At 47.5% G+C, this 21,646-nt stretch overlaps 1 protein-coding gene across 1 annotated transcript; it reads right to left on the reverse strand.

Annotated features, from left to right (window-relative positions):
* Nucleotides 1-11,169: 11,169 nt before the first annotated feature.
* On the reverse strand, nt 11,170-20,893 carry LIPG (lipase G, endothelial type). The gene is made up of 10 exons (XM_062611726.1): nt 20,772-20,893; nt 20,509-20,690; nt 19,530-19,709; nt 18,449-18,560; nt 17,090-17,314; nt 16,397-16,639; nt 15,797-15,917; nt 15,010-15,228; nt 14,007-14,099; nt 11,170-12,432 (listed from the first exon to the last, which is right to left on the reverse strand). The coding sequence occupies exons 1-10, from the start codon at nt 20,845-20,847 to the stop codon at nt 12,411-12,413; spliced, it is 1,473 nt and encodes a 490-aa protein (XP_062467710.1). The 5' UTR covers nt 20,848-20,893; the 3' UTR covers nt 11,170-12,410.
* Between the last annotated feature and the right edge of the window lie 753 nt (nt 20,894-21,646).

A 21,646-nucleotide genomic window follows, 5' to 3' on the forward strand; every position in this document is an offset into this window, starting at 1 on the left:
CAGCGTTACATCCTCATCTTGTGTTTAAGTTGGATCTAAAATTTCACCTTAGGCGTTTAAGTTGGATCTAAAATTTTGCTGTTGTAACAGCTGAAGAGTTAAACTGATTTTTTTTTATTTTTTAATTAATAAAGACCTCAATATAGAATCTGCAGCAGAGTTATCAGGGGTAACTGTTTCTTTATCGTTGTGTATATCAATAGCTAGACGGATATTTCACCTCCACAGACCATACTCCATAGGGTACAGGCACACACCTTTTCCCCTTCTTTCATCCTGGGACCTGAGCAAACACAACCCACGCAGCCACGTGCTTCGAAACTCATCCCAATGTGTGCTCCTGTCTCTCTTTTATTCTTCCAGCCTGGTTTCTGTACCTGTCAGTGGGGTCTAAGGGCAAGAAAGAGAGAATATGTGTTTCTTTAAGTAGTTGTTGGTTTGCTGGGAAGCTCCTTCAGGCCCTTATGCTCTGCCCCATATCTAGAGAGAGGTCTGGCCAAGGGCAGGACCTCTTTGTAGTGGGAGGATGACAAGCATGTGGTAGGAAGCACTCCCCACTTTATGAGGCTCTTGGAACAAAAAGCAATGCTTTAATAACCTGAACTTGCTGCTTTTCACATCAAAGGCAGGGCTCCCAGGAGTTTGAGATCTGCTCCAGTGTCCTCTCACTTTACTTGGGCCAGCTTTTCCAGGAGGTACAACAGCAAGGTAAAGGAAGGGTTGATATAGTCCAGGCCCTGTGCAGCAGGTCAGCCTAGACATGAGGATTTATCTACAGATCTAGAAATGTGAGGTGCTCCAAGACTGAAATTCCTGCCTATGTAGAAACTCCTGTGCAGAACCTGTGTTTCTGGTCTCTTGACAAGTGAAAGGATCGCCATGAAGTCCATAAAATGCCAGGTTATGGCAGGAGCACTTGCAAACATGCTGGAGAACTGGTCTGGGGCCTTGGGTTTAGGTATGGTATGGTGCGGTGTTCTCTGCCGTAGGGCTTTTTTTGCAGGGAGCATTACCATCTTAGACTTGGTATCTGAGTGTTTTGAAGAGCAGGGGACATGATAACAGCAGATGGTGAATACAAAGGGGAGGTCAGCAAGGGACAGGCAGCTGGGCCACATCTTCTGCATGCTTAGGTGCATCCTTTGAATACAGCCCTTCAGAAGAGCCTGCTCTGCTCCTATCTGCTTTCTTTGGCACCTGAACACCTTAGAAATACTCAGCTGGGTTATTTTAGGACTCTGAACTGGAACACGAAGGCCAATATGGCTAAGACCAGATGCGCTGTAACAGGCAGATAAAAGTGCTTTATCCATGGTCCAACTGCACAAATTCTTCTTTCAGGTTTTTGTGTGTGTGTGTGTCTTTGTCCTCTCCGGACTTTCTGTGTGATAAGGAAGTGGTTGAGCAGGAAAAAAGATTAAATCCATTTTCCTAACTCTTCCTCACTTACTTTCCAATGCCAGCTGCAGTCAGAGGGCAGTCCAGGAATGGTCTGCAGAAAGTCACTCCATCCCTAATCAGAGTATCACCTCCTCAGGTTTGGCTTGCAGTCTGACAACAAATGGTCCCTCCAGTTTGATGTCCCCCCAACCTGAACACTACCCCCAAAGTGGAGGTGCGTGGGGAACACATCCCTTGGCTGTTAACCAAGAGGTCTGATCATGGATGAGAGGATTAAGTTGGTTTTATTCCTGTAAGTGGCAGGAGGTTGCCCTGCAGCTTTACGGTATTAACAAAAGACCTCAGCAGCAGTGCTGTCTGTTCATTTGGTCACCCAACATCAGCAGCTATTTCTTCTACAGAATTCAATGAGGTAGGAGCTCTGATAACATTCACCTACTGTTGAAATAGGCTGTAGTTGCCAAAACAAGCTTGTCCTTTGTTTTACCCTTGGTCAGCGTTGGTGCTTGACGTCATACATGGGGATGAGAGGGACTGTGTCTTTCTGCTCGTTCTAACCTGTGCTTACACACAGCTGTGTACAGGATTGCCACATGGATAGCAGGGGTCACACTTGGCACGTCGTAAGACGTCCCTTGGTAGCCTTCATACCCACTGCGACATCGTCTCGCTTTTGGTGTGCATCTGCAATGCCGCTGTCTTAAGCCATCAGACTCACAGAAAGAAACCACAAGCTTGAGACAAGGCCAGCATAAATGTTTGTCTTAAAATAGATTTCACCCTTGAAAATCACCCTCAACTGGGCTGGGTTGCGGGCAACATCTTTTCACACCTCTCAAGCCCCTACAAGCAGCTCATGCCTAGACCTCAAGCAGCTTCACCTGTTAAGTGCAGAATGCATCAAAAACGAGTTATGGGCATGTTATTGAGGGGTTTCTGGGCTTAAGACCCTGATACCTGCATAGGGTTCAAGCATCCTGCAAGAACAGAGACCAGCAAACTCACAGTCTATTTTCAGCAGTTTGGCAAGGGTTTTGAGGCATATTTGGGATGTCTGGGCTAGTCTGTGACCTTGAGGTTGTCCTTAAGGATCAGTGTTGATGACCAACCTTGGATCTACTTTGCTGTTCAGTGCTATAACCAGAGACCCTTTCTGTGGTCAGCCAGCCAGTCAAAATATTATAACTGTGATTGCTTCAGCATCATCTCCAGAGACTCTGGATAGTCAGTCCAGTAGCCAGGAGGGACATGCTTGGTGTGCGTTTTGCAATAGGCCAGCTCTAGTTCCGATGGGTACAGAGACCATCTGTGTTTAACAAGTGCTGTGAGATTTTTGTTGGCTCCTGTGACCTTCCCTGAACCTTTTTGCCACGGGGTGATGGATCCATTCACAGCAAAATTCGAGTTAACAGCTCCTAAAATCTGCAGCCTGCTGGGCCCCAAATGCTCCATGTTAACGTTTATCACTATTATTATTTTCCCCAAAAGCAGGATGAAAAGGCTACATCGTGCCCAAGCCCAGACTCAGTCTTTTGCTTTGTTTCCTGAGCTCAGCCCATTAAAGCTATGGGATGGGATATTCTAAGCAGAGCAGTTTGGGTAAGATTGCACAAACAGCACCCTGGCTTGCTGGAGCAACAAGATGCTGTTGAAGCTGCGTAAGGAGGTAACTCAGTGGGATTAGAAAAACAGGTTTTGCTTTTTTTCCCAAATGTAAAGGTTTTTTAAATGTGAGTTAAAGGCTGAATCAGCAAAACTGGAAGAAAACAACACAGCGGGAATTTAAGAAAGAACAGTTTCTGTTTGTCAGCCGGGGCAGAACAATGGGCATCTTTGTTTGAAGCATGGATTATGCAGGAATAAAATAATAAATAAAGGGCCTGCTGAATGTGGCTGACATAGCATGCTTTCTGAGGGATGCTGAATTAATAAGAGGAATAAATCATCCTCTGTTTACAAACAACTGCGCCTGCTCGTGTGCCCGTCTCCCAAGGTGTAAATCAGCCCAGGCTTGCCCCTGAGAGCCAGCAGCTGTCTCAGCTCCCTGGGCCAGGATTGGAGCTGCTGTAAAGCAGATGCTGCAGGTGGCTTCGTCCTGGTTTAAACAATAATAATAATAATGAAATTCAAAGAGTGAGCAGAGAGCAAAGCTCTGCTGTTGCACAACCACCATGGGTCAGACAGGAGGGAGGACACGGTCCTTTCACTTGGATTCCCAAACTGGCCACAGATATAGGTAAGGAAGGTCTGGATATGGTCGTATGATCACCAGCTGATGGTAGCCTCGATGCACATGGGAGGAGAGTTCTCATCCCGTATATCCTCCCCAGTTGTTGTTATGAGAACAAAGCACAGGAGCCAGCTTATCCAAGGGATTTCCAAGGAAAGGCTGGTCTTGCTGTGAATAGTAGCTGTTTTTTCTGGATGCTCCAGCCAGGACCCATAAGGATACCAAGGAGAAAGCCCTTGACCTCCGGGATGTGCTGTTTGGCTCCTGTAGCATTTCCAGCTAGGAGAGGCTGAGATTTGGCAAACAGGCTTGTCCTTTGGTAGCCTCCACCATGGCTGGGTGCACCATGACTGCTCCTGTTATCACAGCTCATGGTGGGTACTGGAATTGGCTTTATAAGGTGGCCAAAGTGGCCAGCAGCAGCATGACCCAGGCAAGAGGGATGGGGCCCAGCAATGCATGTGTGCCTTCCACCTCTCTGCAGAAGCCTGGCGGAGTTTTTGCCTTAATGAGAAGCCCTAGGTCCTCTCCTAGGTTGAGGAAACTAGGTTGAGGCTCCTGCAGGTTAAGGAAACCTAGCTCCAAGTGCCCCTGCACAAGTACAGCTGAGGGCTGCATCTCTTCCAGCCTCTCCAGCACCCAGAGGGTTACGGCAGGGAGCAGGTGGTGACCTGGCTGGAGCAAACTCTTCTCTACCCCTGTTTATTGACAAACCTCATACGATCTCTTCCTTGATCTCAGCTGCTTTGATGCGTGGCTCTTGGAGGGACAGGGGAGCACTGTCTGTTTGCTAAGGCAATATCATTGCTCATCTTACCCTGCATGTTACTGGGGCCATGAGTGGGGTTTCTGCTCCAGGGTGAGAGCAACATATCCTCAGGTACTTCAAGGCTTGTCCCAGATGCTCTTCTATACCTGGCCATTTCTCAGCTAAGGAGGTGTATAGTGCTCAAAGCCTTCCAGGAGCCACTTCTTGGAGGGCTGAGCGCATAGGAAGAAGATGAGGAAGAGCTCAAAATGTTGTCTGAGCTTCAGGGAGTGTTGAAATGTAGGTTGAGGCTGAGCTCTGTGCTGTGAGGTTGCATCTCAGCAGTGGTGGTAGGAAGAACCTCCTGGGTCATGATGTGTCAGTGGATGGGGTGGAAATGATGAGGCTGAGGCAGATGGATGGAGCAGAACTTCATGGGAGAGAGGAGTTAGCAGTGGGTAAGTAACGGTAAGAGGAGAAGGTGGAAGGAGAAGATTGAGAAAGAGGTAGGCTTGGAGGTTGGAGGAGGAGATGTCCTCAGCTAAAGCACTGCTGGTGGGATTGCACCATCAACCCTGGGGTTTTTAATTCTAATATTTGGGTGCAGATACTGAGCCTTTGGAAGACAATCATGGGTTTGCTATTTCTCCAAATGTAGTCAGAGGTAGAAAGGACCAATTTCTTTAAGGCTTGGCAGAAAAAGCAAAGAGGAACATGGGTATGGATCTACTGGAAAGAGGCAGCGATTTGAGAGTGGGAGCCAACCCCAGAGTGTGGCTGCGGAAACACGGGTGCAGGCTGGCTTTCATATGCTGCAAGGTGAGAGGAGCTGTGATTTTGCAGAATTAACTAGAACAGTTGCCTTCTTATGGCTTCTGGAAACTAACAATGAGCAGCACAGATTGGCTTTAGCTCCAGTGGCCTGTATAGGATGTGATTTGAGTTAACATTGTCTTTATCAAAATGTTGTTGGCTTTTAATTTTGGGGGTTTTAACTCACAATTTTAGTGTAAGTGGAAAAGGGGAAAAAATTTTCTGGTTACTTTCTCATGTCCCAGTTATTTCCAATAATAGTGATTATTATGTTAAGGAGATATTATCTATTTAAATATTATAAGTCTATTTGATTTTGTCTGCAACTCCCCAGCCCACTACTTAATAACTTGGAATAAAACTAGAAGAAAAGTAAACACTTGTGGATTGGGGTTTTTTTACTCTTTTGTTTTTTTTTCTTTTTTTCTTCTCCTTCATCACTTGACAGCATTCCATTTATATAATCAGGTTCTATGCTCATCCTGTGCAGCTGGCAGGTTTTCTTTGCTTGTTTCTCAGGGTCGTCTAGTTAGGAAGGGGAAACAACTTTTAAGAACACTGAAATCCTATTACAGAGCAGCAAAAGTTGATTGAGGGTCTTTGGATCAAAATGAAAAACCACAGCTTCTTTTGGCTCATCTTTGTAAAGATGCACTAGATATAAAGTTCATTGTGCCCTGTTAATATGCTCTTGGTCAGAACGCAGAGCAGTGAAGGTCAGGGCTTTGATGTTGTTACTGGAGCTGGCTTGGAGGCATCGTGTTGCCTGGACTTCAGACAGGAATTTAGGTCAGTTACTGAGGATGATGGGAAGAAGAAACAGGACAAAAACGTGTATGAAGCTTAATTTTTATTAAATTCATGCCTTCGGTAACCAATCTTGCAAAGCACAGAGCATGCTCCTCACCCGGAGCAGGTCAGTGTCCATCACTATCCTGGACCAGCATCTCCCCATGGGCTAAAACCCAATAAACCCTGCTGAATTCTGAGGAGCACTGCAGATTTCAAAAGGAACCCAGCAAGAAAACTCGTGCATGTGCTTATCTGTGCTCTGTGTGCGTGTCCTGTGGAGCAGTGCCCCAGAGGGTCAATCTGAGCTTGTGTGGGAGCAGCTGGTCAAAGCTCTTGAGATGAGGACTGCGGAGAAACCTCTTTCTAAGGCAGGAGGAAGCTTCACAGACAGGCCTCAGAGAACAGCTAACCTGCCCTGCCTTTGCAGCTTTGGCTTTGCTTACAGAAATCATTAAGGCAAGTATGTGTAGTGTGTAAACGTGCTGCTTCTGCCCTGAGATGACCTACCATAACACCCCTCGGAGTGTCCTTCTCTCCCTTTACATTTGTGCTTTCCTTTACCTTAATCATGGAATCCCAGGCTGGTTTGTGTTGGAAGGGACCTTAAAGCTCCTCCAGTCCCAACCCCTGCCACAGGCAGGGACACCTTCCACTAGAGCAGCTTGCTCCAAGCCCCTGTGTCCAACCTGGCCTTGAACACTGCCAGGGATGGGGCAGCCACAGCTTCTCTGGGCACCCTGTGCCCGCGCCTCAGCACCCTCACAGCAAAGAGCTTCTGCCTAAGAGCTCATCTCAGTCTCCCCTCGGGCAGGTTAAAGCCATTCCCCTTGGCCTGTCCCTACAGGCCCTTGTCCCAAGCCCCTCTCCAGCTTTCCTGCAGCCCCTTCAGGCACTGGAGCTGCTCTAAGCTCTCCCCTTAAGGAGCCTTCTGGCATATTATATGAAGCTGGGGATGTAGGTCATATTAGGCAAGGCTGAACAAGTAGAAGAAAAGTTTAGTAAGCAAAAGAAAATCATCTGTTTTTCTGTGCATGAAAACTGCTTGGAAGAGAAGACCCTGCACCCTTTTGGTGCAGTGCTGAGCAGTTAACCAAGGTCAAGCCATCTGGGCTTTGTCTCTGTCACTGACTTGTGGAGCATATTTAAAGCAGACCTGCTAATTTTCTTGTGTTATTAGTTGATTTTGTTGTGTTTGAAGGGATTCATGTTCCTCAACAATAAAATCAATGCTAATAAACTCTTTGTAGAGAGAGCAGCAAGCTTTTATTAACCTTAATCATCTGTAAACCAGCCAGATCCACTGTTTTGAAGTCTAGAGACAATGTCAAGCTTGCTTATCGAACTGATGCTTTGAGATCTGTCATTGGAAGTTCCCCCTGTTTCAATGCATGAATAATACAGAATCTAGCTTTTCCATGGATGTTTCTTTAATGGGTTATTCAAAGAACTGACAGACTTGGCTGTTTCACAAAGATCTGCAGAGCAATGATCTTCTTCTCATTAACATCTGCAGATTTTATGGCATGGGAGTAAGATTGTTTCCGTATACTTCCTTAGCAGCAGCTGAGCTGAATGTGGCCTTTCTCTTCATAATTTGGTAGGATACATCTGTTTTCAGCCAAAAACAGGATATGGAAAGCCATATGGAAAGGAGGAGAAAAAAAAACAACCAGATTTGCCTTAAGCTTTGGTCCAAGTCTTGTGTCATTTCTTACTTTGTCTGAGCTGGTTTGCCTGTTAGCAGTAATAAGGACAGCTGGCCAGGAGAGGTGAAACAGCACGGCCCGGAAAACCTTATTTTATTGGTCTCTTTTCCTCAATTTTAGATCTTATTAGAAGTCAGGTCGGAAGAAAAGGATTCTGAATGTTTGCACGTCGTGTCTTCTCTATAGAGCTTGTCATAAACATCCTAAAGTTTGTGAAACAGCTGCAAAACCACCTAGGACAGAGGTAGGAAAAAAAAACAGTAATCAAGCAATAAAAACCAATCTGATTTTCAGTTCTACACCTGAGTCAGCTCTGGGTCAAGCTGCTTTACCCATCCCTCTGGGCAGCATGAGGTCTCCCCATGCTTCTGCATGGCTGTGCAGAAGTTGCCAGATCCTTTGTGCTTGCTGCTGGGCTGGACAGGATTGCCGGGAAGGCAATGAGCTGTGTAATTTATGTTGGAATGTCAGCATCTGAACAGGCGTAAAATTACACCTTGTTATCACGGGGTGGGGAGCAGGGGCTTGGGTTTCTTGGACAGTCGTGGTCATCTTTCAGTGAGGCTGCTGTTGGGGACACCTGGAAAGCTTTACCTGGTGCAGTGGGGCTGTTATTTCAACACAAGAAGCCAGCGAGGAATGTGCTGTCCTTGCTGTCCTTGCTCCCAAAAGGACTGGCTAGTCTTTCACTTCCCAAACGCAGCTGTTGTGTTGGATTTATTGTGCCTAGCTTGGAAATTGTATGTGTGAGACAGCCAGCACTTCTCATGACAGGGAATTCTGCTGATCCTTCTTCCAGCTCCGGCTGAAGGGGTGGTGGTACACTCAAAACAGGGGAGAAACTAATTCCAGGTAGATTTTGTGTTCAACTTCCCTTCAAAAGCAGGGATGTACTTGGCGAAACAGCGCCCGGTTGCTGCTGCTCATGGTAGCTGGTGCTCACACTGGGATGTGGGAGCTGGTGTTGGGATGCAGGAACTGATGTTGGGATGCAGGAGCTGGTGCTTGCACCAGGATGCAGGAGCTGGTGCTTGCACCGGGATGCAGGAGCTGGTGCTTGCACTGGGATGTGGGAGCTGGTGCTGGGATGTAGGAGCTGGTGCTGGGATGCCGGAGCCTGCAGTCAGATGCTGGAGCAGGACAGCCCCATGTTGGGGGTGAGGAGGGTTGTAAGGAGGGTTGTAAAGCATTCACTTTGTGGGACATATTGTTCCTCTGGAGGCACAGCCTGACCTTTGCTGGGACCTGCCTTGGGGGGCTGAGTGGAGTGGCTATGAAATAGCGATCCCAAAAAAACCTGGGAGAGGTGGAAGGATACTAAGGGGCTGCAAGCACAGGGGTCAGGCCCACAGCAAGTCCATCCTGCAGCCTCAGCCCTGCCTGGCACAGATTTGGGATGTGCTTCATTGGAAACTGTAAATAAACCTGTTCCACCCCCTTTGCCTAATACACATCCAAATTCTTAACTAGGGGAGCTGTGCAGGGGTGCATGCTGATGTGCCAGGAGGTGTGGAGTCAGCTTCAACATGTGCAGTGTGATGCATTTGGGAGCCTACATTTGCTATAGATGCCCACAGGGGATGCCCATGGATCCTGTTCCTCCTCTCTTGTGAGCTTATATTCTTTCCACTTTTCCATATATGGAGTAGCTGGATGTGAAAACTTCACTGTTTTTCTCGTATAGGGAAAGGGACCAGACCCTGCTTGTCTTTGCAGGAGAATTACCCTGCAAGAGGCACCAGCCCTTGTGCTGCAGTCATACCCAAGGGGCAAAAAAATGAGTCCCAGATGTCTGGAATGGCTTCTGGGATTAGAGTCCTCCCTCCTTTGCACTGTGTGGAAGGTAAACCCACAGGAACACATCAGAATAAACCTCCAGCTCTGGGGTGCAGAATAACTGGGGGTCCTACAGGTACCAAACAGCCTCCCCCTCGCTCTGCTGTATCTACGAAGGTTGTTTTCCTCACAGCGACCCATTGCTGGGCTAACTAAGCAATTTCATGTAAATCTTGCACAGCTAGAAGGTATTTACTTTGTTTGCAAAGTCCTTCTGCTGCTGCTGGATTTGTGCCACCAATTTATGTCAGGCATAGGAAGAGCACTGTGAGAGTTTTCCTTTAATTTAATGGTGTGGCTCCTAGAAAAAGCAAGGAAACCCCAGTTAGTGATGAGATTTGGGTAAGTTTTCTTTAAAGTATTCACCAGTGGGCTGGCTACTGAAGCCAGGCAAAGGAGAAGCATTTCAGGGTGGGAAAAATGACATTTGAAAAGCAGGAAGGGAAAGCATTAACACAGTAAATCAACAAAGGAGAAGGAGTTTGTCCCAACTTGCCCTGGCTAGCCTGGCACAGCAGCAATGGTCTTTCCAGAGTCCCCTGTGCTCCCTGCAGCAGCCATAGAGTGTAAGTAACGTAACATCTTGTTTTCTCCCAGCCAAAAGCAGTAGTGGTATTGCTGTGGCTGAAAGGAAACAGGGTGGGAAGGAATGGTTAACATATTTAGTAGAATTCCCCTGCTGAACATGTCTTACAGGCATGGTGCGGAAGGGGCAGATAGGGTCCCAGACTGGTTTGTGTTGGAAGGGACCCTAAAGCTCATCCAGCTCCAACCCCTGCCACAGGCAGGGACCCCTTCCACTAGAGCAGCTTGCTCCAAGCCCCTGTGTCCAACCTGGCCTTGAACACTGCCAGGGATGGGGCAGCCACAGCTTCTCTGGGCACCCTGTGCCAGCGCCTCAGCACCCTCACAGGGAAGAGCTTCTGCCTAAAAGCTCATCTCAGCGTCCATAGAAGGCCCCTCTGATGTTACCCAGACAGGGATTTTTATCTTGTGAAATTCCCTGTGCCAAAAAACAGATGATCCCTTGGGCACTGGTGAAATCATGTCCTCGCTGCTAGGCTAAAGCTCAGAATAAACCTCCAATGTTGTATGATGGACAGCTCAGGAGCTACAGACAACATGGGAGTAGATACGGAGTGACTTTACTCCACTCCTGAAGGCACATTGTAGTGTATGGATGGAGAGAACAAGCCTACTTTGGCCACACAGCCTGCAGAGGATGTGGCAGGAGGGTGCTGGATAAGGGCACCTACCTGGCTGCTGCTCTGCCATTGTGTTCTCATTCCTGCAGGAGAGGGACAAGACTGCCAGGGGCTCTTGTTCTGGCAAGGCACGTGTAAGCTTGTGGTAGATCAACAATGATATTTCAAAGATTTTTATGAAGCCCTTTATTTTTTGTCTTAAGGCTTAATAAAAACTGTTACTCGAAACTAAAACTTTACATATATACAATACAAGAAATAAATTATGTTTTAAGTCATACAAAAACCACAATATACAAACAGGGCTTTAAAATCACTCTAAACATGGCACGGTGACAAGTCACAGATACCAAAGGCTTCAGTTATTGAAGCCTTTGCACAATACCATGGAAAAAAAAAAAAGCAAAACCCAAAAAGAAAAACCAAACCAAAACAACCCAACCCAATCAACCAAAAAAAAAAAAAAAAGGAAAAAAGGAAAAGAAAAAGAAACAGAAATATCTCCAATGTGCTTGCTTTGGTTGGATTGAAGCTCTACAAAATCTCGGAGAATTGCAGGCCTCAGAAGGACTTGTTAAGTCTTCAGATCTGGCAACACCACTCTTCGAGACAGCATTTCTGCACGCCGAAATTCAAGAGTCATTCCACCGAGTCTCCTTCCCAAAAGCAGATAATAATGTAGTTCACCTCTGGCAAGGTCCACTCTGCTGTAGCAAGCAGGACAGCTTCAGTCTGCCCAGCTCAGAGCAAAGCCAAGTTCACCTGGTACCAGGGAATCCAACCGGGATCTGCCATTAGGCAATGGGGGTAGGATGTTGTCTGTTTGGCTCAGTTGAGTAATTCAGCGAAAGATAAGGTCTTAACTGTGCACTGGTACCAGAGCAGCACCAGGACAGAGGTGAATGTGTTCTCAGTAGTTAAAGGGACTGGTGCAAAGCTCTTCTGAAGCAATCACGGTTCATTACCTTCCTCCTCCCTTACAGTCAGTGGTGAGGCAGCTGCTTTTTGCCTCTTACAAAGAGATCAACACATGGGACTGGGCAGTCTCACCGCAGACAGTGACCCAGAGCAAGGAGCAGCTGCCAACACCATCATCTGCCATCTGCAACGTGTTCTGCCCTAGGTACCGTGAGGACGGAGTACCACCTTCTGATAAGGTAAAATACAGAGATTTAAATATCAGCCAGATAGAGAACAGGTTATTTTTAAGGCAAGCAAAGGACGAATTGTAAGTGGCATTGTGCTTATCCCCATATTCCTCCCCTGAATATCCCCAAACACTTGACCTGTGCTGATCTCATCTTTCCATAGCCCATAGTGCTATTGGACCCACATTAACTTCTATGCTAGATCCTAATCTGTTTTTGACAGCTCTGTTGCCAACAGTGTGATGGGCAGTTAGCACTGTTACCTTCTCAACTCCAGTGGCTGGCAAACCAGTAGATCATTGCTGAGCTCTAGATCTGTGAAGATCTCATCCATAGTTCTAGTTAACGGGAAATGCAGGGCAGGAAATGCAATGTGTAACAGGTCAGGGTAAGTTTAAATGCACAAACCAGGCTTCTTGGGGAAGTGATAACATTGGTTTAGTTATTCTAGATCCAAGCCAGAGTTTTGCCAAAGGATCTTGCCATCTCTGTAGCCACCCAGGTTGCCCAGCGGTGTCTTTAAAGAAGTCTTCAGAGCACATTTGAAACAGATCTGGGAAAAGCAGAGAGGGGAAAAAATGCAGTTAAATGCAGAAGATAGGAGGAGTAATAGAGAATTCCTAAGAAACTCTGGGACACTAAGAACAGGTTTGGACAGTACAGGTTGGTATTTTACTCTGACAAAGCAGCACTTTGCTCAGTAGCGGCTCAATGAGAGCCTGAAGCAGACATTATGCACACAAGTAGGCTGCAAAGAGAAATTACAGGTCTTGATGCTAGACTCTGCCTGTTCAGATCCATCCAGAGTGAACAGATGTATGCAGACGCAGTCTCCAGGGAATTATAATCATGCAGTGACTTGGCAGGAATGGAGAGCAAAGAGCAAGTAACTGCTCGTGATCTCTGGGAAGGATCATTTCCTAGAAAACACAACGTGTTGGAGCTCTTATCTGCCTCGTGTAAAAGCTGTACTCCACGAGGAAGGAGGAAGGGCACATCTGCCAGCAATTCTGCTTTATGGGGGTTACAGAGAGGCGTACCAAACCAGCCTTTTATTGTACCTGCAGGAATGTTCACTTGATCTTTCACAACTCTGTGGCAGAGCAACAAGTTTTTGCACAGAGGCTCCATTCACAGAATTGCTTGCTACTGTATGTAGCACAGCTTGATGGGTTTTGCCAAACCTGGAACCAGCTTGCATTTCTGAGCTGAGCTCTGCTGCCCAAGAGGGTTGTGCAAAGCACGACTTCCACAGTGCTTTGCTAGCCCTAACATGCACTTTGTCTCCGGATTGGAAGTGACAAAGCTTTAAGTTTACAAATTAGAAAGTAAGAGAGAGAGCAAAAGGCTGAGTTTCATCTGAAGGATCGGGGATTCATTCAGAACACGACTAGAGGCAGTCTGAAGCAATCAAGCTATCACTGCTAGGACCAGATTTACTGTTAGTCATGCTCTGGGAACTGATCCTAAGTGTCTGAAAAGGCCCCCAGAGGTTAAGCAGGGCTGAGATGCTCTGTCAGTGGCTGAGTTTGCACTCTTCTGAACCAGAAGAGACTAGCATAGCTGGAGATGGAGCAGTAGAAGTCATTACTGTAATGCCAGAACAAGACCTCAGCTGTGTCTTGCTCATGCAGTTGAGTTCAAACTTTAATCAAAGAGATTTATTGGCAGCTCGAGGTCTTCTACCATGCTGAAAAGATCTGTGAGGCAATGCCCTGCACTCCCACCTTTCTTCTGTTTTACAGGGCAGTTAATAGATGCTCCTAATTAGCTCTGCACTATTGCAAGTGGTAGCACCTCATTTTGAGCATCTATCATAACAGCAAGCAGAGGGGTTCTTTGGGCCTAAGGATTGTGTTATACTCACTTGGTAGTAAGCATGTAAAGGTACAAGATGACAAACCATCATCAGAAGTCAGAAGAATATCACCCAGCTAGTGACAGTTGAAGGCACACATGAAAATTGACTCTAATAGCTGTGAATCTTGGCTAGAATTTATTAACTTTCTCCTGAAAGAAGAAGTTCCAGGAATCTAAACCAAAAAAAAAAACCTAAAAATCTGGCTCCACTCATCCAGCACAGCCACATGCACCAGACAGGATTTCTCTTAGCTGATTTTTTCCTACCTTTTTTGCCATTCCTCTGTGCACTTCACAAACCAGAGCTCCTTACCAGGAGTTATACTGGTTAGCTGGGCATCCTCCACACAGAAAGCAAACCTAAGAGGCGGAATCAGAAGTCAAGAAAAGGTACCTTTTGCCTCCATGATTAGCAAACAACATGTAATACGGATTGCAGCTAATTCTAGGACAAGTTGTTTGATCTGACATTCTTCCTGTGGAGTACCTTGATACACCATTAGCCTGTTGAACTGCTGTTTTATTTCCTACTTTATTTTTTATTTGAGAATCCTGGCTTCTACTACCCCTATGTTTCATAAATTGTAGAAACTGGGATGCAGAAATACCTAACAGATGATAGCAGATGTTTTAGAAAGCTTTGAGAAATGTGGGAAATTGCCAGTATCAACTGCTGTTCTTTGATAGATCTGGATTACCTTCAGAACAACATTAACATGAGATTTGGGAGTGCAGGCTGCATGCTTGGCAGCTTTTTGTTGGCTGTTCAGGTAGCTTTCCAGTTATAGACATCTCAGGAACACTAAGGAGTTGTTGTCACCATGTTAATGGTTGCAGTTTTAGATCTGGTTTGTGCCAAATCAGCACATTATGGGTGTAAATAATAACCATGGCTATCTATGTTTCAGTATTTTTGGTCCTGTCTCATTTTTTGGTGCTTTAACCTTTTTGGTATGACCTATACCATCTTGAAGTAGGCTAATTTAGTCCCCAGAGGGCAGGCAGGGCAGCTTTCTAAACAAAGCAAAAGAATATCCCAGATCTCACATATGGTAACTAGTTTTGCTTAAAACCTAGTTTGCAACCGCATGCTGGCAAGTAACCTACTCTCCTACACTGTGAGGGAGCATTACCTTGTACACTGAAAGCAAAAGGCAGTTCAGAATACCAACCAAGTTCAAACCCCCGACTTTTCCTGCTAGATTCTGAGCATTTCTCCTTTGAATCAAGGTTTCCAGTGAAAGCCCATGCAGTCTAACACAGTCATTACCTCTGCTGCGTCTCCCCAGATTTCACACGGATACGTCGGATATGCAGCTCCTGGGAAAGCTTTGCAGGCCGATACCAGTAGCTCTTCAGCTCTTTCCATAGGTCGTACCATGACTGAGATGTTCCCTCCCAGGTGAGCTTTATTTTCATCAGTTCACCCATGTCCTTTTCAGTATACACCAGGAAGGTGTTAGTAGCGTTTAGGCCAATTTGATCAAGCCTGAAAGATAAGCAGGGACTTGACAACTCTTCCTTATGGAAGCATGCCAGATGCTCATGTATTCCATGCAAGCAGTTAAACAGAGCCCTCTGAAGCTTATCAAGTGCTCCACGTTCCACTGTCACCAGTTAATCACTGATTACACCAAAGAAAGTAAGCTTAGATCCCTGGCTCAATATAATGCAACATGCATTTGGCTCAGCCATCCTTCCGTAGCTTAAAGGTAATTTCAAGCTTTGTGTTTCTTCTGGAAGAGGCTAAAGGAGGTCAACAGTGCCTCCAGAGATCTGGGTGATTTCAGAGTACATCTGAATGGTAGGGGGAAAAGCAAAACAAAGTACCTCAACAATGATCTATAAAGGCTAATATGTAGAGGACTGGGCACATCAAATTGCTTTTTCAGCAGTAAGTTATAATTAAAGTACTGAATGAAAAGTGTTTCGAATGGTGATGAAGCGAGGTTGCTAGGCTCAGATGCAAGGTTAATGTTACCTGAGGGAAAAGAATGATGCCACCTTGCCTAGTTCCAGTACATCCTTAGCTAAACACCACAGGCCAGCTTACTTACATTTCTAAAGAGAGAGGTTCTGAGTCTCCATTGGTGCCATAAAGGGTGACAGAGAAAGTGGGATCAGCCTCTCCCAAGCCCTGGTAGCTGAAGACATGCATTTTCATCTGATAATGGTAGACTGGAAAGAAAAAAGGAGAGCACAGATGGAACTGACTTTAAGAGACAACATTTCTCAGCATTACTCTTTGTGAAATAGTGCTGGCTGGCAAAGGCCAGACCCTTTCTTTATCATCAATTGCTTTTCATTGCCCTTACTCTTTACAGAGTTGATATTTACACCACAACAACAGCAGGTCCACCCTGGGGAAAGTTCCCCAAACCTTACACTGCTCTAAGGCTGGGGTGGTCTTGTATGACATGTGAGAACTGCACTACAGCTCTTTTGAGCATCCTTATGTCCAGAGCCCTGCTGATTTTCCATGGAGGAAGGATCACTGTGATGCCACAGGACAGCAATGCAGCCAGGTAACAGCAAAAGACTAACACCTGGTGCTGCGCTGCTTTAAGGTGATGCCACTCTTCCACGTCTTTCCCAACACTGACTTTGGAGCCTGCTCTTAGAGAGGAGACTGTGCTCTTTCTAAGAAGGAAGCACACCTTTGAACGGCATGTCAGCTCTTGTTTTCAAGTACATCTTGCTGTTCCTTCTGTTCCGTGTTTTCCTGGCATTGTAGCCGATGCCGTTGCAGCGGTTCTTCCGGCAGCTCAGGCAGATGCCCTTCTTGAAGCGGCTGGAGTCGGTGCATTGGAACGCGAAGCTCTGTTTGTCCTGGTTCACGAGGGAGTCCACGAAGAGGTGCACAGACCGCTCGTGCTCACATTTAACCACTTCACCGATCGCTAGAGAGGCAGAGTTGCAAGAGAAACGTTTTGCTTAGGCACTTGCCACCCCAGCAGCTGGTAAGGTACAGTGAGCTATGCCTTTTTGCAGCCCAGCATGAGCTGAGCATTGCCAAATGTGAACGTGATTCAAACAGTAGCAATTCAAGGGGTTAGCGGAAGACAAGTGAAGAAGGCCATTTGTTTTGTCTCTACTATGAAGAAAGCTTTAAAGAGGATTTTAGACCCAGCACAAAATGACCATAGCTCATGATCAAGTGTTAGAGTGAGAACATGCTACTTCAGAATTAAAAGCAGGTCTAGTTTCTAGCAACTACCTCCAGCAGGCAGTTTAGAAGGAAAAAATAGTTTTCTATGCTCTTATAAACCAGATCATCCCCCAGCATCAACCCAAGTCTATTTGTGAGGAGTCTGCACTGACCAGAGGCAAAGTAAGTAATGAGAACTTACTCCCATAGGCAATTGCTCCCAAGACATCACTTAAACCACAGCCAGGCTGGAAGTCTCCCCCATTGGGGTAGATGTCAACATGGCCTACAGGCATCTGGATCCCAATGCTAACACCTAGTGTTTCCCTTGTGTAGGTGTGAAGGACATCCACAAAGTTAGCATCATCGGGGGAGAGGCGCTTGCTAGGGTCCACTCCTTCAAACATAGGGCCAGCGGGATCCAAACCTGGTGTTAGAGACAGTATGCAAGATGCCAGGTAAGAAACTGGGTTATTTCATACAGAATACAGCCAGGAGCCTGCTGCTAGCAGCCCTGCTAACACAGACAGTCCCTGCCTCATAGCTGATGCTGTCCCCCTAGGTCTCTTCACCATGGGCTCACTGAGGGAACAAATGAAGATGTCCCATGCCACTTTTGGTGCAATACAACTCTGTAGTAGCAACAGTTTGCCCTACAGCAATGGTTTCAGAATGCCTGTCAGAAGCAACAAGTTTTTGCTAGGTCACAGTGAAGAACACCAGAAGAGGTCTAGCACCACACAGAGACCAGTAGTAGCCAAAGCTACCTTGGCTTGTCTATTTTCAGACTGGGCATACGGAGCAACTAATACCAGTTTAAGCAGCAGCCAGGTAATCCCTGCATCTGAGATCCCATGAAGGGTTTGGGAGGTTCTGTCAACCTCACTGCCACCTGAAGCTGTGCTCTTGAGCCATTCCTAAACTTGACTGTTCAGTGATTTTTCTTTTCTTTTCCTCTGCTTAACTAAATACACATATTTACTGCTAGGTTCTGAGGAATTCTCACTGCCAGTGTCGCATCTAAGCGCTTAATGCAACCCCTTGTACGATGCTTTAAGTTCTCTCATATTGAAATCAGCTTTCCTCTGGAGTCAGAAGCATTCTCTTCAAGATATTTTCAGAATGAGGGGTTGGGGCTGGTGGGTTTTGGGTTTTTTGATCAAACATCCCACGGGACAAACAGCACCCAATAGTTCTCACTTCCACTAGTTCTGAGCTGCAATTACAAAACCCAGTATCACTCAGGAGCTTAGGATTTGGACAGTAAGAGTTTGAGTTGGGCTTGTTTGAGGTATATTTGAAGGTAAATTTGGGTTTGTGATCAGGTTATGCTCTGAAAGGTTTTTTCATGGACCCCCCACACATACACTTAAGGGTTCAAAATGAAGACACTTCCTCATGTGAAAGGACCCATGCTCCCCACTGCTGCCACAGGTAGGAAACTTGTCATTTCTGAATGTGCAAGCCCAAAACAGCATCGAAGCAACACAGGAAATGAGCCTCTTCGGGGAAATGCCCTGCTGTTAAGAGAAGGTAAGAGACCACTTAAAAAGCCACTTGCCTGTAATCCTGCCTATTGTCCCATGGACGTGGTTACCAGCAAAGCCAGCGACGTGAGCGCCCAGGCTGTACCCGATCAGGTGGACGTTCTCGAGCTGGAAGAGTGGGGTCTCCTGCATGGAAGAAGAGGTGTGATAATCTTCTCCCCTGTCTTTGAGGGCATCTGCAGGACTATAAAGTCCAGTTCCAAGAAGTGACTGGAGCGAGGGGGCAGACAAGCATGCTTCATTCTTATTCCATCAAGACACAATGAAGGATTTGGATGGCACTTGTCATTTGCCCCCAGCCACAGTACCCAGCTTCCAACCCCAATTATGATACTCTTCCTTTGAGCAGCAGACCTCTGTACTGGCCACAGACTCCATGGTACTACACCATGGGCCTCTTCTCTTTTCCAACCTGTTGGAAGCCAAGGTTAACTTTGAATGCCCAGCTCCTAACTTGCTCAAGCAGGACTCCTAAATGGAACTGCTGGAGCAAGTGCAGAGGAAGACACAAGAATGATCAGGGCCTGAAGCACCTCTCAACAGGCTGAGAACATTGGGGCTGTTCAAGCTGGAGAAGAGAAGCTGCGTGGAGACCTCAGAGCAGCTTCCAGTGACTGAAGGGGGCTACAAGGGTGCTGGAGAGGGACTCTTCATCAGGGACTGCAGTGATAGGACAAGGGGTAACGGGTTAAAACTGAGACAGGGAAAGTTCAGAATAGATATAAGAAAGAAGCTCTTCCCTGTGAGGGTGCTGAGGCGCTGGCACAGGGTGCCCAGAGAAGCTGTGGCTGCCCCATCCCTGGCAGTGTTCAAGGCCAGGTTGGACACAGGGGCTTGGAGCAAGCTGCTCTAGTGGAAGGTGTCCCTGCCCGTGGAAGTCCCCCTCAACATCACCGACCCAAGCGCGCCGCAAGGCAGCGTCTCCAGGAAAGCACAGGGCTGAGCACACACCTCAGCTCTGAGCCACGGCCCCGCCGAGCCTCAGGGTTGGGATTACACCAGCTCGTGAGCGCTGGAGCTGGTGAATGCTCCATTCCCTTGTGCAACATTCCCCCACAGAGCATTACAACAGAGGCTGTTCTTAACTCGCGTTACCTGTAACCAGTCAAGCAGCCTAGCTATGCTTTTTCCAACAATCTGTGTGTTGTTCACAGCATCGGTGTAGAGCTGGTGGGCGAGGGAAAGCCAATCCACCACCACCACGTTGGCATCCTTCTCCCTCTTCTGGAGAGCGGATACCAAGCTGCCCAGCCAGGTTTCGAACATGCCACTCATCTAGAAGGAGATCCAGGTGTTAGTTTCCATCTCACAGGACCCAGATTACATATTCACAGTTGGGTTATTTGCACATCATTTACATATCCTGCTCCAGCTGCGTGCTGGTCCTCTGCAAGCCCCACTACTTCTCAGCGTTGCACTAGTGGTGTAAGAAAAACAGGTTTTGAGAGACTCTGGGTCTTGCTGATTAAGGCAGGAGTGAGAGGCATGCATTACACGCCTCCTTATCTCCCTTTTTCCCAAGGGTTTCAGAAATTCTGATGGATTGCAAAATGATTTTCCAGCCCTGGCACTGTGTAAGCTCTGTCAGAGCTAAGTCCCCTCGTGCCACATGCTCGGCCACATTAAGTCCAGAAGAAGAAAGCTTGGTAAAGTCTATCAGCCCTCCGTTTCTTTATCAAGGAGACCTGGGGACTGAAGTCAAGGCAGCAGGCACACAGCTACGATTACAGAAAGGCTACACGTGTATCAAGACATGTGCCACCCGCAGAGGGGTCGATTAGTTGGGTTTTAGGGAAAAGCCTCAAAGTTCCCCTTACCATGCTCACGTTATACAGGTATGATGCGGTCTTAGCAGTTGTGAACAAGTTGGGTGATTTCACAGAGCTATAGAATGCAATTTAAATTAAATGATCCAGGGACCTCGGGCGCAGACACTAAGAGACCACAGTGCTGAAAACAGGAAAAGCTGTCCCAAATCCCACATATTCTGGAGCCCCAGAGCAATTACAGCGCACTTCACACTCTGCGAGCGGACGGACTGAAGACCGAGCATCCCGCGACGCTCCGTACTTACGGTCCACCCGTGGATGATGAAGAAGGTCTTGGCTGTCACGTTGAACCTGCAGTCCTCCAGGCACTCGCTGTGACCGACGGCGATCGCGCAACCCTCCTCCCCGGCGTGCGAGGCGGAGCGGAGCGAGAACTTCACCCGCGGCTCGGCTGCCGTCGGCGCAGGCTGCTCGGCGACGGTGGCATCTGCAAAGCGGAGCGGAGCGAGGGGTCACGCCGGGGAGGGAGGGACCCGCGCTCCGCAGGGAAGGGACCGCGTTCACCCACCTCGGGCCGGCAGCGCAGCCGGCGCCGCGGTGCAGCAGATGACGGCGGAGCAGAGCAGGAGGGCGAGCCCCCGCATGGCTCGGGATGGATGGGTGGATGGATGAACGGATGGGTGGGTGGAAGGATGGATGGGTGGGTGGGTGGGTGGGTGGGTGGATGGACGGACGGACGGACGGACGCACCGACGGACGGACAGGCGGCAGCGGCGCTGCCCCGCTGGCGGCGGGGCCCTTTAAGGGGCTCATGGCACGATGGGCGGTCCCTGCCGGCGCCGGACAGCAGCGGCGCTCTCATTGGTCACGCCCTCCGTGACGTCGGGCAAAGAATAAATGAAGGGTCCCGCGCCGTCGGGGGGAGGGGGTCACGTGTGGGGAGCCCGATGTGGGGGGACACGGGAAAGTGGGGAGGAGGAGGTGTGTTTGTGTGTACATGTGTGTGTGCACATGTGTGTGTGTACATGTGTGTGTGTGTGTGTGTGTGTGTACAGGTACGTGCCTATGTATGTGTGTGTACATGTGTGTGTGTACATGTGTGTGTGTGTACAGGTACGTGCCTATGTATGTGTGTGTACATGTGTGTGTGTACATGTGTGTGTGTGTACAGGTACGTGCCTATGTATGTGTGTGTACATGTGTGTGTATGTATGTGTACATACAGGTACATGCCTACGTATGTGTGTGTACATGTGTGTGTGTGTGTATGTGTACATACAGGTACGTGCCTATGTATGTGTGTGTATGTGTACGTACAGGTACGTGCCTATGTATGTGTGTGTACGTGTGTGTGTGTACAGGTACGTGCCTATGTATGTGTGTGTACATGTGTGTGTGTGTGTATGTACAGGTACGTGCCTACGTACGTGTGTGTACATGTGT

The sequence above is a fragment of the Pezoporus occidentalis genome, unplaced genomic scaffold (assembly GCF_034315485.1).
Source record: "Pezoporus occidentalis ecotype Australia unplaced genomic scaffold, CSIRO_AGI_Poc_V1 ctg157, whole genome shotgun sequence".
NCBI classification, from domain to species: Eukaryota; Metazoa; Chordata; class Aves; order Psittaciformes; family Psittacidae; genus Pezoporus; species Pezoporus occidentalis.

What these genes read in the sequence shown, in the direction of transcription:
- LIPG (XM_062611726.1), bottom strand. Translation starts at nt 20,847, where the DNA reads ATGCGGGGGCTCGCCCTCCTGCTCTGCTCCGCCGTCATCTGCTGCACC. An exon ending in TCATCATCCACGGGTGGACC is followed by an intron (nt 19,710 to 20,508) that starts GTAAGTACGGAG and finishes ATCTCCTTCTAG; the next exon opens with ATGAGTGGCATGTTCGAAAC. An exon ending in GGCTGCTTGACTGGTTACAG is followed by an intron (nt 18,561 to 19,529) that starts GTAACGCGAGTT and finishes TCTTCCATGCAG; the next exon opens with GAGACCCCACTCTTCCAGCT.